Raw genomic sequence first — 15,440 nt, 5'->3', positions numbered from 1 at the left:
ATGGAACTTGAAAGAACAGGGCTGGAAGGGAAGCTGAAAATTTGCTGTGGGCAGGGAACATGTCTGCCAACTCATTGTATCGTACTCTCCCAAGAGTTTAGGTCAGTGCTCTGCGCACCCTAAGTGCTCAAGAAATACCGTGGGTTCATTGAAGAATAGGTGAGGATGTCGAGGCAGGGGAGCTGCCCGGCTCCATTTCTAACCAAAATGAATAGTAATAATAATGATACCATTTATTAAGCGCTTACTATGTGCAAAGCACTGTTCTAACCGCCGGGGAGGTTACAAGGTGATGAAGTTGTCCCATGGTTGTCCCAATCTTAATCTCCTCAGTAACCTCATCTGCAAAATGGGGATTAAGACTGTGAGCCCCCCGTGGGACAACCTGATCACCTTGTCACCTCCCCAGCGCTTAGAACAGTGCTTTGCACATAGTAAGCGCTTAATAAATTCCATCGTCATTATTATCACTGTCTGCCGTGTGACCTTGGGCAAGTCACTTAACTTCTCTGTGCCCCCATTTCCTCTTTTTGTAGAGTGGGGATCGACCGTGAGCCCCCTGTGGGACATGGACCGGGTCCAACCGGATTAGCTTGTATCTACCCCGCGTCTTATTACGGCGCCTGGCACAATGCAAGCCCATAACAAATGCCGTGATAAAGAAGAAAAAAATAAGGAGTTGAGGTTTGGACCTAGATGCACGACTCCCGGGCAGCAGTGTTATTCCAAACATTGTCCGTGAACTAAGAAAGCACATATCAATCACCCATTTTCCATCTGTCTCTCCAGATAGTTTAACTGGTTAATAGTTAATAGTGGCTTAATAGTTTAAGCCACTAAAGTTCCTTATTTTACCCGTCTCTCCCGGAGGATGGAACGGCCAGCCCGCTGAAACAGGCGGTCTGACCTTACTCCTTTTAGGGACGGCAATCTCCCTGCCGAACCCTCTCTGCAGATCCGGCACGGACGCAGTCCGGCCAGGGTCAGGAGTTTCGATCCGTGGTTTGGGGTGGATTTTCATGTCAGGTCCTGCGGTGAGAGCATGCGACGTACCTTGAAAAAGCAGCAGATCTAATCCCCACCAGATGAATTCATGGCTTCCTTGTAGCAGCCGTCGAAGGGAACAGAAATACGCCGCTAGAAGAAGCTGCATCTCTGCCTGTTGCCGATGCGTTCATCTGTTTTTGTTCTTTGCTAATCTTTCCCAAAACCCCTCCCCGACCTCCTCCTCCCCAAGTTTCCCCGTAGCTGTGAGGCTTCACTACCCTTTGGGCATCATCTCTACCCCCTACCCTGGGTCCCTAACCTCCTACACAATTTTGACATATTTTGACGCAGCATGACTTCACCGATAGTTTTGAAAACAATGGAAATACATGCTGATCTCGCCGAGCTTGACACGTGATCAGACTGCACACTTGTAACACGATGTTCCCGTATTACAGCGGACGTTTGACCGTGGTGTTTTTGCCACAATTTCAGACCTCTGGTTATCTGTGCGTTACATAATTTCCCTAAGTGACCTCATGTCTTTGGCCTTGGTCGTCCTCGGTAAGTGGAACGGAGAATACCGAGGCGAGCCAAGGGCTTTAAAAAACCAAACGACGAGGATAGTTTGTCCTCTTAGGGGACCGCACGTAGCGGGGCGTTTTAAGATGCTGTGAAATACCCCCCAAGCCGTAGGGGTGGTATGTGTTGGCGGCGAGACGGGTGAGACCGAAGCACAGTGAGAAGTTTCTAACCTTGCGGGCTGGGTCCTAGAAGGAGGGTAGTGAAGTGAGGTAGGAGGGGGCAAGGTGGTGGAGTGGTTTAAAGCCAGTGGTGAGGAGTGTCTGTTTTATGCGGAGGCGGACGGAGTCTATTGCGGAACGGGGTGATGTGTCCTGAACGTTTTTGTAGAAAAATAATGCGGGTGGCAGAGTGAAGTGTGGATGGGAGTGGGGAGAGGCAGGAGGCAGGGAGGTCAGCCAGGAGACTGAAGCAGTAATCCAGGTGGGATAGGATGAGTGATTGTATTAACATGGTAGCAGTTTGGATGGAGAGGAAAGGGCAGATGTTAGTGATGTTGTGGCGGTGGTATTGACGGGATTTGCCCCTTAGTACTGAGAAAGTTGTTCTGAAGGGTCGGCTCACTTTGCATTCCTTTTGTTTTGTGGAGTAGCTAACTATCTTCCATCGCAGCGATGGACTGTTTGTCGGGAGTAAAATTACATTTAAAAGTCGCCGTAATTTACCAGTGTTTCTGAATGAAGCCCTTTCTCTGCTTCCTCAAAGGAAAGGGAGTTTGCTAACTAAATTGTAGCTGCTAATGACGTCATTCCTCTTTGTGTTGTAGATATCCCGGAGGAGGAAGCCAGGTATTGGACCCAAAAACTGCAGATCAGTGATCTGGATGGGCCCGAGGTAAGTTCATTTTCACGTGGGACCGGTCCTTGCAGCTAGGAATAGTCCCGATTGCCGTCAGGAGCTGACGGAGGCCGCGCCGCCCGTCTCGGTTCTTCGGGAAGGCTGGGCCGGGGCAGGGCGGAGCGGCTCTCGATCTCCAGGTGTTCAGTGGTAGGGATTCCGGGCAGCTCTGGCCTTCCTCCCCTTGCCAGCCCCTATCTAAGGCAAGACCATCTGCCCTCCAGAGATGCCGGGGTGCCGACAGACTGAAAACAGCCTTGCGACATCCACGCGCCTCTGAAACGGGGGCAGAACCCAAGATCATCTTCTCCTGCCACGGTGTCTCCCCGGGTCATCGTCAGTGTTAGCGTGGGCCTGACCCGTTTGTATCTCTCTTGGGATGGTCCGCCTCCCCCGCGCCCCTTCCCAGGCGTGGATAACCTCCTGCCGCCATCGGGAAGGTTCAGCTTTGTTGTTGAACTTAAGGACGGGGTGAAGGTCCATCTGTTTATGCTCCCTCTGTCAAGCGGAAGATCCAGTTTGCTTTGAGGGAGTTTACCGCCTCGAAGGATGACTTTGCCACCGTCATCACGGACAGTTTAAGAAGGGACGGCCCCGTGGTCGTTCCAGTCCCGGAGCGGGTCCGTGTGTGAACAGTGCCGATGGCGGGTGAGATTTCCAAGGCTCCACCCAAGACTGGCACCATCCTCCCTGTCAGGACTCAGCCACGCCAACAGCTGCGACCTGAAGCGGCGGACGAGCACAGACCCCACCACGCTTGCTCTTTAGAAGTAGTGGCACAGGACTGGGAATTTTTTTTTTTTCCCGTCAGCGGCAGGACCCCCCTTCCTAGCCTTCCTGTCCCTACTTTTCCACCGTGCCCAGGAAACACATTCATTCCTTTATTCAGTGGTATTTATTGAGTGCTCGCTGTTTGCAAAGCACTGCACTAAGCACGTGGCTCAGTGGAAAGAGCACGGCTTTGGGAGCCAGAGGTTATGGGTCCTCATCCCGGCTCCGCCACTTGTCAGCTGTGTGACTTTGGGCAAGTCACTTCACTTCTCCGGGCCTCAGTTCCCTCATCTGCAAGATGGGGATTAAGACCGTGAGCCCCACACGGGACAACCCGATCACCTCGTATTCCCCCCAAGCGCTTAGAACAGTGCTTCGCACATACTAAGCGCTTAACACATGCCATTATTATTATTATTATTACAGTGTAATAATAAATGGACACATTCTCTGTCCACAGTGAGTTCACAGTCTAGAGAGGGGCAGGAAGCCCCGCTGCCCGGCCGTGCGTTCGAACCCCAGACCCAGCTTTTGAGGAGACTCAATCAAGGCGGAGAGGAGCATCCAGGGCGATGTCGATGGGGAGGCAGCTTAGAGGGAGACCAGGGCGGGAGGAGGTCATCATCATCATCAATCGTATTTATTGAGCGCTTACTGTGTGCAGAGCACTGTACTAAGCGCTTGGGAAGTACAAGTTGGCAACGTATAGAGACGGTCCCTACCCAACAGTAGGCTCACAGTCTAAAAACGTCCAACGTGTTCTCTCAGAACATCTCGGGAAGAGCCGGCCGAGCCTGAAGCTGCTCTGCAAGATGGGCTTGGAAACGTTATTCCAATCTGTCTTAGGAAAGTTTAGAAACCGGATCTCAGAGAGCACAGCTCAGTGTGATAGCGTGTTTCGGTACAAGGCAGAGACGCGCTGTCGTCTCGTTTATCGAATGAGTGCGGCGCCTTGTCTGCAACAGACTCAACCTTTTATCTCTGTCTTCCTCTTTTTGTTCCTTCAGTACTCCTTTCATGAAGAGGTCCAGAAGACGTCACTGCCCATCGCCGCTTCCCAGTGCTGTAAGTGACAAACCTTTTTCTCGCCCAAACCTTGCTTTCTGTTTCCCCCTATCCCAAGACTGGCATTTCCTGGCTCGCGGCAGGTGGGAAAGGGCAAACTGGCCTGGTGACGCTAGGGCCGAGGGCTGCGCTAATAAGTGAGAGAGGGACAGCAGACTTTGGTTCTCCAAGGGTTTTATTTTACCGGTAAAATGAAACACCCAACGTCCCCCTCCTTCCGAAGGTGACAGTAATGAGGTCCGACCAGCAGCGTCCGTAAGAGCGCCCGTCCTGTACCCGGCCTCAGACTGTGGCCGGTTCGTTCATTCGTTCAGTTATGTTTGTTGAGCGCTTACAGTGTGCAGAGCACCGTACTAAGCCCTTGGGAGAGGACAGTATAGCAATAAACAGACACATTCCCTACCCACAAGACTTCAGCTGGCAGATCCGACAGCGGGGAGAGCCTAGCCAGGGTCAGGGAAGAAGAAACGCCGAGCCCGCTGACCTTCCAGATTCTCGGCCACCCTGACTGGGGCCGAGGCAGGCAGAAAACCGGACGGGTCGTTCCGGAGTCTAAGACTTGAGGACAGTGGGGCAGGTGGTTTAGGAAGAGGAGAAACAAATGAGAAGGAGAAGAAGAAATAGTTCTTGGGGTTTCTGGGTTACGTGGTTTGTTTCGGGAGGAGGTCGACAGCAACCGGTCTCCGGAAATCGGGCTAACTCTTCTGTGGGGGTTGACCGTTCCTAGTCTAAGCTGCTTCTTTGTCGGAGAAGAAAGGATCCGTAAGTACTCCTAAATATCATTCATTCATTCATTCAATCATATTTATTGAGCGCTTACTATGTGCAGAGCACTACTAAGCACTTGGGAAGTCCAAGTTGGCAACATATAGAGACGGTCCCTACCCAACAGTGGGCTCACAGTCTAGAAGGGGGAAAGACAGACAACCAAACAAAACATATAAAATAAAATAGAATATGTACAAGTAAAATATCGCCTTCGAGGTTCTCCACCCACTGTCTCTCTCCGTCCTATTGGTCTGTTCTCTCTGCCACGCTATTCCAGCTTCCCACGTCAGTCCTCTGGCCGAACCTGGATTAGCTGCAACACTCCAGTTTCCGAAAATAAAAACTGTGGCGTTGAAACCGTTATAACGTGCCAGTTGTACTAAGCGCTGGGGTAGATTCCAGGTAACCGGGTCAGGCACAGTCCCTGTCCCACTTGGGGCTCACAGTCCTAAGTAGGGGGGAGAGCAGGTATCACATCCCCGTTTTACGGATGAGGCACAGAGGAGTTGAATGACTTGCCCAAGGTCACGCAGCAGACGAGTGGCAGAACTGAGGTTAGGACCCAGGTTCTCCGACTCCCAGAACTGTGCGTTTTCGCTTATTCGATCTATCCCTTTTCCCCCTGCACAGATTTCTCTCCCACCTCAGGTTTGCCAAGCCAGTCCCTTTTAAAGCTGTCACCGAAAGCCGCCTCTCCCAAGAGGCCTTTCCCAACCCCCCTCACGCCAACAACCCCCTTAATCCTTAGGTGTCCGGGGGTTTGTTATTTATTTGCTTTTGCTTTTCACTTAGAACCGTGGCCTTAGTCTTTTCGCTACGGGGCGGTTGACAATTCATGTCCGTTTCTCCCGCCCATCGTATTAGATAATAAGGTACCGTGTCCTTTAGGACCTTTCCACGCGCCGTCCGCTGGAGTCTCCCGTTGAGAGCGGCAGATGAACCTTGGTGTTCAGACTTCAGGGGCTGAAAGAAATGATCAGCGTGCGAGTGGTTTGTGCAGTGCCGTTTGCGTTCTGCCCTGCCTGCCAGTCGGCGTGAAGTGCCTGCAAAGGCTGCTTTTATCCTAGCGCCTGCAACGAGTTTTAGCTGCTGGGCTCTGCGTTGCCCGTACTGGTTAGCCAGCTATTTTTCGGTGTATCCGCTGGGCCCGTTTCCCCGCGAAGGATGCCTGATGCTGCTCTTGGTCCAGAAACCTTCTCCGCCGCTGGAATAGGCCCGGCAGGCAGAGTCAGGACTAGAACCCAGAACTCCTCCGTATCGGAGGCGACAAATCGTGTTGGTCATAGTCATATGTATGTGTACACACGTGAATTTCGCTATCGGTGGCGTCTCCTCTGAATACGAAGGACAATTGGAGCTGGGAACAGGGTGGCCTAGGGGAAATAGCAAGGGCCTGGTTGTGGGGCTACCTGTCTGTCATGCGGCCTTGGGCGAGTCACTTGGCTTCTCTGGGCCTCAGTTCTCTCACCTGCAAAATGGGGGCTCAATGTCTGTTCTGCCTCCTATTTAGACTGTGAGCCCAATGTGGGACCTCATTATAATAATGATGGTATTTGTTAAGCGCTTACTATGTTCTAAGCGCTGGGGGGATACACGGTGATCAGCTTGTCCCACGTGGGGCTCACGGTCGTCATCCCCATTTTACAGATGAGGGAACTGAGGCCCAGAGAAGTGAAGTGACTTGCCCGAGCTGACAAGAGGCGGAGCCGGGATCTGACCCCATGACCTCCGACTCCAACGCCCGGGCTCTTTCCGCTGAGCCACGCGCTCAGTACGGGTCTCGCTAAGAGCAAGCGGCTTAACAAATTCCACAGTTATTTTAATCGTTATTATTATTATTATTGGCGTATTCACCCGTCAAGGTGTGTGTGACCGAAAAGCCCATGGCCCCAGCCGCATCGTGCACACAAAAAGGTTGCCCCTAGATGTGTCGGCAGGCCTGATATTTGCAGGCCCTGGGCCTGTTTTCTCTTTTCAGAGCCCAAATCTAAGTAAGGAATGAGACACAACGAGGCAGAAGTATAAACAGGTTCAAGTGGTGAAAACATCAAACGCGACTTTACAGCAAGGGACCTCCACTTTCTGCACACTCTGTGGCCCAGACTTTGGGCCCGGCATCGGCCTTTTCCGTTCCACACGCGCTCACGCTGTCAATTAGCTGTTGCCAACTTGTACCTCCGAAGCGCTTAGTACAGTGCTCTGCACACAGTAAGCGCTCAATAAATACGATTGAATGAATGAATTGAGTCTTTGTGGAGCAGAATGGACAGCTCTCTTAGAGACACATCTACCCTGTCAGGAAGGCAGGTGACCTTCCCTTCCCCACAGCACCTGTATATATGTATATATGTTTGTACATATTTATTACTCTATTTATTTATTTATTTATTTATTTTACTTGTACTTATCTATTCTATTTTGTTGGTATGTTTGGTTTTGTTCTCTGTCTCCCCCCTTTTAGACCGTGAGCCCACTGTTGGGTAGGGACTGTCTCTATATGTTGCCAATTTGTACTTCCCAAGCGCTTAGTACAGTGCTCTGCACACAGTAAGCGCTCAATAAATACGATTGATGATGATGATGATGATGATGGTGTACAGCTCTGCGGGTCCGCAAGTAATCAGGTGATGCGGTAATCAAGGTGGGATAGGATAAGTGCTTGGATTCACGTGGTAGCAGGTTGGAGAGGAACGGGTGGATAACAGACATGAAATAAATACATTCTTTATCTGCACATAGTAAGCGCTCAATAAATACGATTGAATGAATAAATGAATGAACTTCGCTGCTAGATGGTAAGCTCTTTAAAGGCAGGATTATGTCTTCCAACTCTAACGTACTCTTTCAAGCATCGAGTAAAGAGCTCTCCGCACAGTCGGTGCGCAAGCGCTACCGTTGCCCATCCATCTCTCATGGCCCGAGGCGTGGGGTAACCACCCGCAACCTCTTCGCCTCAGAAATGGTTTCTTTTTACCCTCTTCTGTGTCTCTCAACTTCACCCTCTCAATCTCTCAAACCAAGGAAGCTCGGACCTTTATCGCAGGCTGTAGGTGGGAGAAATCCCCGTCAGGGATTGATTTCCACTTTCCCGTCCCTGCCCTCACTCTCTGCCTTTGGTCCAAAGCTGCCTGTCCGATTATGAGATTCTTCCCTTGTCCTTGGACGTTCCTCCTCCCTTGAGCCATCAATTTTATTCTGATGGAAGGATTTTTTTTTTGTTTGCAGCTCCTATCGATCAGTCGTATTTATCGAGCGCTTACTATGCGCAGAGCACTGTACTAAGCATTTGGGAGAGGACAGTACAACATGATTAGCAGATACGTTGCCTGCCCTTAACGAACTGGCAGTCTAGAGGACAAGGTCGCTGTTCAGGTGAGGAGATTGGCTGGTCAATCAATCAGTCGTATTTATTGAGTGCTTACTGTGTGCAGAGCACTGTACTAAGCGCTTAGCACTGTACAGTAGTCTGTACAGTCTGTAGTAGTAGGCCGATTCAGTAGTCAAGCCGGCGTGAAGCAACGAGGCGTAGCCTGGGAATTGGAGGACCTGGGTTCTAGTTCGGCTCTGCTAGTTGCTTGTCGTGTGATTTTTGGGCAAGTCACTTAACTGCTCTGTGCCTCGTTACCTCACCTGAAAAATGGGGATTTTTTTTTTTAATGGCATTTATTGAGCGCTTACTATGTGCAGAGCACTGTTCTAAGCGCTGGGGAATTTACAAGGTGATCAGGTTGACCCACGTGGGGCTCACAGTCTTCATCCCCATTTTACAGACGAGGGAACTGAGGCCCAGAGAAGTTAAGTGACTCCTCCTCCCTCCAACTTAGACTTTGAGCCCACTGTGGGACAAGGAATGCGTCCATCCCGATAAACCTGTATCTGCCCCAGGGGTTGCCACAGAGTAAGTGCTCTCCCAGTACTCTGAGAAGGAAAAACCAAAGTCCGAATGTGAAAAGTGCTTGGCCAGCTTGGTGGCTGTCAGGTTGGAGAGAAAGGGGCGTTCGCTGGAAGTGTTGCGGAGGATTTAGTGACAGACTGAATGTGGGAATTCATTCATTCATTCAATCGTATTTATTGAGCGCTTACTGGGCTTGGGCGCTTGGGAAGTACAGGTTGGCTACATAGAGAGACGGTCCCTACCCGACAACGGGCTCACAGTCTGGAAATTGAAAGAGAAGGCGGAGTCAAGGATAATACCAAGACTGGGGGCTTCTGAGAGGAGAAGGATGGAGCCGGTTTCAAATGTGATAGTCTTTGGTTTTTCTCTTTTCTTTGTTTTCATTCCCCTGTGCTCCCCTGAAAAGGACCCCGTGCGGTAGGGTTGCAGTTCGTTTTTCTCCACTATTGGAATCCCTCTTCGTCTCTGCGTCTCGTTGGCGTGCCCGAGCCGTGCCATCATTTAACCGGCCCAGTCTTTTCCCGAGTGACGCAAAAGGCTCAGCCCGAGAAAGCCTCAGTACCAGAAGTTGGCCCGGGGCAAGGGCTCAGTAAATACGGCGTTATTTGTCTCCAACAAATTCATCATCTGCAGTGCGAGTCCGTCGTCTCTTGGAGACCAGCTGGCCGCAATATGCTGTGTGTCTCTCCTTCAGAGACTTAAAAGCCAGTAAGGCAAGCAATAATAATAATAATGGTATTTATCAAGCGCTTACTGTGTGCCAAGCAATGTTCCAAGCGCTGCGGTCGATACAGGGCCTTCAGGTTGTCCCACCTGGGGCTCACATTTTTAATCCCCAGTTTACAGATGAGGTAGCTGAGGCCCAGAGAAGTTAAGTGACTTGCCCAAGGTCACACAGCAGAAAATTGACATTCGAACCCGCGTCTCCTGACTCCCAAGCCCGGGCTCTTTCCACCAAGCCACGCGGCTTCTCGCCCCAGTTCCCACCCGCAATTCCCCATCCCCACCCGCAGACAGCTCGGTTCCTGATATTGTTTGAATCTTGTTCATTGTTCTCCTCTCAATTCTTTGTAGTTTTTCCGTAGCGCCGGAGGTTAAGCTCTAAACTGGCCCCGGCTGAAGTTAGCTCAAGAGCCTTTTCCCCTACTCCTTCTAGAGAAACGTGGGCTGTGATTAGCTTGTATCTACCGCAGCGCTAAGAGCAGTGCTTTCATTCATTCATTCATTCATTCATTTATTCATTTATTCAATCATATCGAGCACTTAACTGTGTGCAGAGCACTGTATTAAGTGCTTGGGAGAGTACAATACAACGATAAACAATAGCTCTAATTCTATTTGTTCTGACAATTTTGACACCTGTCTCCATCAATCAATCAATCGTATTTATTGAGCGCTTACTGTGTGCAGAGCACTGTACTAAGCGCTTGGGAAGTCCAAGTTGGCAACGTATAGAGACGGTCCCTACCCAACAGTGGGCTCACAGTCTAGAAGTCTCCATGTTTTGTTGTCTATCTTCCCCTTCTAGACTGGAAGCCTGATGTTGGGTAGGGACCGTCTCTATCTGGCGCCGACTTGTACTTCCCAAGCGCTTAGTACAGCGCTCCGTACACAGTAAGCGCTCAGTAAATACGAATTAATAGACACATTCCCTGCCCACAACGAGCTTACAGTCTAGAGGTGGGGAGCGTGGCTCATTGGAAAGAGCACGGGCTTTGGAGTCAGAGATCATGGGTTCAAATCCCGGCTCCGCCAGTTGTCAGCTGTGTGACTTTGGGCAAGTCACTTAACTTCTCTGGGCCTCAGTTACCTCATCTGTAAAATGGGGATGAAGACTGTGAGCCCCCCGTGGGACAACCTGATCACCTTGTAATCTCCCCAGTGCTTAGAACAGTGCTTTGCACATAGTAAGCGCTTAATAAATGCTATTATTATTATTATTATTATTATTACAAAGTAATAAATTACAGATACGGACGTAAGTGCTGTGGGGCTGCGAGGGGGGACTCGCCAAGAGAGCAAGTCAGGGCGACACTGAAGGGAGCGGGAAAAGAGGAAAGCGGGGCTCAGTCTGGGAAGGCCTCTTGGAGGAGGAAATGCGCCGTCAAAAAGGACCTGAACGGGGGGAGAGCAGTTGTCCGTAAGCGCCCCAATACCGCCGTCACCATCCAGCACAGTGCCGGATTTCCTCCTTCCCGGCTCCTTGTCCCGGCTGGGCCAGGTTGGATCTCGGTGTAGCCGAGCAGCCCTCTCAACTTCCGATTTTTGGAACCCCTGCCGACTGCCGTCGCTCCAGCCCCGGACCGCGTCCCCGAAAGGGAGTGTAGTTCACAGCAGGCAGTGGGAGATGGCAGTCTTTGCCTTCCCGGGAGCCATCCTAAAAAGCTCGTCACAATGGTGAGGACGGCCAGCGGCCCCTCCTTCGTCCCCCCGAGGCCTGTGGAATGACTGAGGGCCTGACGGGTTGCTTCGAGGTTGTCGTTCGCCTCTTTACGGGAAGTGACGGTCACTAAAGCGGGGGCGCGATATGAGTTCGGCATCCAATCGGTCTTTGAAATCAGGCGTCGGAACCTGGTTCGGAAACCCCACGTTCCCAGTTATTCCCGTCTCCTCCTTAGTGGCAGTAACTGCAGTGGTACGTAGCGTATGGCTGTTTTGCGACGGAGGCCGCGGCGAGGACCAAATTAGTGAGTTCAGGCGAGGTCTCAGTGGGGGAGGACACATTCTTGGAATAGAGGGATGCTGACAGGAGGGATGCTTAGAAAACAGGAATCCGAAGTAGGGGGGATAGAAGGATCTATGAGAGGACAAACAGTCCTTGGAGCAGGGAGAGCCCACTCCAGGCACAGACTGTGGTTTCGAACCACGGCCGCCTCCCCAACGCGGGAACGCTTCCGAAGACTCGGCATTCGCGGGACCCTCTAATTTCGGAGTTCTGGCTCGTGCAGATTGGGATCAGGACTCCCGCAGCGGCAGGTGTGTCCAGGCCTCCTCTTTTAGAACTCCCCCCCGGTTTGTTGCAGGGAGAAAAAGGAGATGTAACATTTTCCTTCTATTTTGACGCCCCAGGCTTTAGTCCTTTTAGCTGTGTAGAGGAAGATTTCTCTCAGGGTGTTGAGAGAGGAGAGTGAGAGAAAATTAAGAGCAGGAGAAGCAGTGTGGCGCGGTAGAAGGAGCGCGGGCCAGGGAGTTGGGAGATCTGGGTTCTAATCCCGGCTTCTCCACTTGTCTGCTGCGTGACCTTGGGCAAATCACTTAATTCTTTGGGCGTCAGCTACCTCATCTGTAAAACGGGGATTAATACCGCAAGTCCCCCCGTGGGACAACCTGATCACCTTGTAACCTTCCCAGCGCTTAGAACAGTGCTTTGCACATAGTAAGCGCTTAATAAATGCCATAATGGCATTATTTTAATAATAATATTATTATTATTATAAGTCCCAAGTGGGACACGGACTGTGTCCAACCCGATTACCTTCTATTCGTTCGATCGTATTTATTGAGCGCTTACTGTGTGCAGAGCGCTGTACCGAGCGCTTGGGAAGTACAAATCGGTAACATATAGAGACGGTCCCTACCCAACAACGGGCTCACTTTTATCTACCCGAGAGCTTAGTACAATGCCTGGCACATAGCAACTGCTTAAATACCATTTAAAAGAGAGGCAGAATTATAGATTAGTCAACAGAGTTGAGAAATCCTGAAGATTAAAAAAAAAATCCTCCTCAAGGTAAATCTGAAGTTTTTTGGTGGTTTTTTTCCCCCCATCGGGAAAATCAAGTGGGATGGGGACGAGATAAAGATCGACAATTTAAACTTTAGGGCATGTGGAGGTTTTGTTTTCCTGCCTGACTTGATCCGTCAGCCTGTGGAGAAAGAAGTGGGGAAAGCCCGGGAGTGGGCCCTTTCGCCCTCCTTGTTAGAATCGCAGAAATTGAAGAGGGATTCCTCTCCTTCTGGGTTCCTGGGGTTTTTAATGTTTCCACACTGTGTGTCTCTTAACACGAGCCTTCCCCCTTCCCGGTCTTCTACTCGGGACCTTGTTGAAAGTGCCAGCTTGCAGTGAAAGCTCCTGAGAGCTGGTGTTTTCTGGCCACAGGCTATGTTTTGGCTGAGGCTTTGCTCAAATCTGTTGTGGACAGAGGGGCTTGGGGCTCTACCCCAGGGTTATGGGTGAAAACGGGTGGCCTAGAGAGAAGGCAGGAGGGGATTTGGGGACCAGGGTCATGGGTGAAAAGGGGTGGCGTGGAGAGAATGCAGGAAGGGGTTTGGGGTCCGTACGCTTGGTTTCCCCACACCTACCAGCTCAGCGAAGGCGAATCTCCAGAGCGGGGCTCAGATCCGTGGCAATCTAGACTGTGAGCCCACTGTTGGGTAGGGACCGTCTCTATATGTTGCCAACTTGTACTTCCCAAGCGCTTAGTACAGCAGTAAGCGCTCAATAAATACGATTGATTGATTAGGTTCAGACAGCATTGCCAGTGAGCCCGTTCTTCCCCTCCCTCCCGCTTTTTATGGGATTTGTTAAGTGTCAACTGTGTGGAGCCCTGTCTAAGCCCCGGAGTAGATACAGGTTTTGGCAGGTTGGACGCCGTCTCTCTGCTCCAGTAGGCTCACGGTCTAATTAGGAGGGAGGAGGATTTAAACCCCCATTTTACAGTTGAGGAAACTGAGGCCCAGAGAATAATAATAATAATAATAATGGCATTTATTAAGCGCTTATTATGTGCAAAGCACTGTTCTAAGCGCTGGGGAGGTTACAAGGTGATCAGGTTGTCCCTCGTGGGGCTCACAGATTTAATCCCCATTTTCCAGATGAGGTCACTGAGGCACAGAGAAGTGAAGTGACTTGCCCACAGTCACACAGCTGACAATTGGAGGAGCCGGCATTTGAACCCATGACCTCTGACTCCAAAGCCCGGGCTCTTTCCTGCTGAGCCACGCTGCTTCTCCAGCTTCTCCGGAGAATAATGACTGGGGTATTGAAACTAAGTGCCAGGGTGGATCCAGGCAAATCGGGTTGGACACGGTCCCTGTCCCACATGGACTCAGTCTTCATCCCCGTTTTACAGATGAGGTCACTGAGGCACAGGGAAGTGGCGAGATTTGCCCGAGGTCACACGGCAGACAAGTGGCGGTCAGGATTAGAACCCAGGTCCTTCCGACTCCCGGGCCCATGCTGTATCCGCTAGGCCACGATAATAATAATAATGATGGCTTTAGTTAAGCGCTTACTATGCGCAAAGCACTGTTTGTTCTAAGCGCTGGGGAGGACACAAGGTGATCAGGTTGTCCCAGGTGGGGTTCACAACCTTAATCCCCATTTTACAGGTAACTGAGGCCCAGAGAAGTGAAGTGACTTGCCCCAAGTCACACAGCTGACAAGTGGCGGAGCCGGGATTTGAACCCATGACCTCTGACTCCAAAGCCCGGGCTCTTTCCACTGAGCCACACTGCTTCTCCAAAGTTGAGTGATTCGCTTAAGGCCACCCAGAAAGCAATCGACCGAGCCACGTCCTCTCCCTCCCGGGCCCGTGCTCTTTCCACCAGGCCGTGCTTCTTCCTTCCACCCCCTAGCTGCCTTCCCGTTTGAAACTTTCCTTTCATTCAGTCGTATTTATCGAGCGCTTACTGTGTGCAGAGCACTGTACTAAGCGCTTGGGAAGTCCAAGTCGGCAACATCTAGGGACGGTCCCTACCCAACAGCGGGCTCACAGTCTAGAAGGGGGGAGACGGGCGACAAAACAAAACCTGCGGACAAGTGTCAAGTCGTCAGAATAAAATGGGATTGGGGTTACTGGAATTCGACTTTCCGAGCAGGGTCCCCCTCCGCCCGTGCCTCCCCACTGACATTTGGGGCCTTTCCCTTTCGATTAAGGCTCCGGATCACTTCATTTGCCCAGTCCTCACCTGTTTCCTGGCCCATGTTTCCTGGAAGTCCCCCGTTTACACCCAGCAGAGAAGCTGAAGATATTTGGCAGTGACACCAAGCACTGATCCGACGCCCGTCAGGCGTCGGCCAGGTTATTTCCCAAACGTGGGAGCCGAACGCTGGGGAAAGGAGTGCGATATATATGTTTGTACATATTTATTACTCTATTTTACTTGTACATCTCTATTCTATTTATTTGATTTTGTTAGTGTGTTTGGTTTTGTCTCCCCCTTTTAGACTGTGAGCCCACTGTTGGGCAGGGACTGTCTCTATATGTTGCCAGTTTGTACTTCCCAAGCGCTTAGTACAGTGCTCTGCACACAGTAAGCGCTCAATAAATACGATTGATGATGATGATGATGATGATGATGAGGGCGGAACGGGGTTGAAAACCCGGGGCTGTCCGGCCTGGCCTTTGGGACCCCACCGTCTACTTAATAATACTAATAATGATCAATCAATTGTATTTATTGAGCGCTTACCGTGTGCAGAGCACTGTACTAAGCGCCTGGGAAGTCCAAGCTGGCAACATATAGAGACAGTCCCTACCCAACAGTGGGCTCACAGTCTAGAAGGGGGAGACGGAGAACAAAACCAAACATA

At 50.9% G+C, this 15,440-nt stretch overlaps 1 protein-coding gene across 1 annotated transcript in view; it reads left to right on the top strand.

Moving 5' to 3' along the window:
- Nucleotides 1-15,440, top strand: part of UNC13B (unc-13 homolog B) — a 210,215-nt gene that overhangs the window by 59,229 nt on the left and 135,546 nt on the right. The window contains exons 6-7 of the mRNA XM_038742473.1: nucleotides 2,336-2,403; nucleotides 4,185-4,242. Coding sequence (XP_038598401.1) covers nucleotides 2,336-2,403; nucleotides 4,185-4,242 — 126 coding nt within the window. The remainder of the gene's footprint in view (nucleotides 1-2,335; nucleotides 2,404-4,184; nucleotides 4,243-15,440) is intronic.

The sequence above is a fragment of the Tachyglossus aculeatus genome, unplaced genomic scaffold (genome assembly GCF_015852505.1).
Source record: "Tachyglossus aculeatus isolate mTacAcu1 unplaced genomic scaffold, mTacAcu1.pri scaffold_12_arrow_ctg1, whole genome shotgun sequence".
Lineage (NCBI taxonomy): Eukaryota > Metazoa > Chordata > Mammalia > Monotremata > Tachyglossidae > Tachyglossus > Tachyglossus aculeatus.
This window is presented reverse-complemented; position numbering and strand designations above follow the sequence as displayed.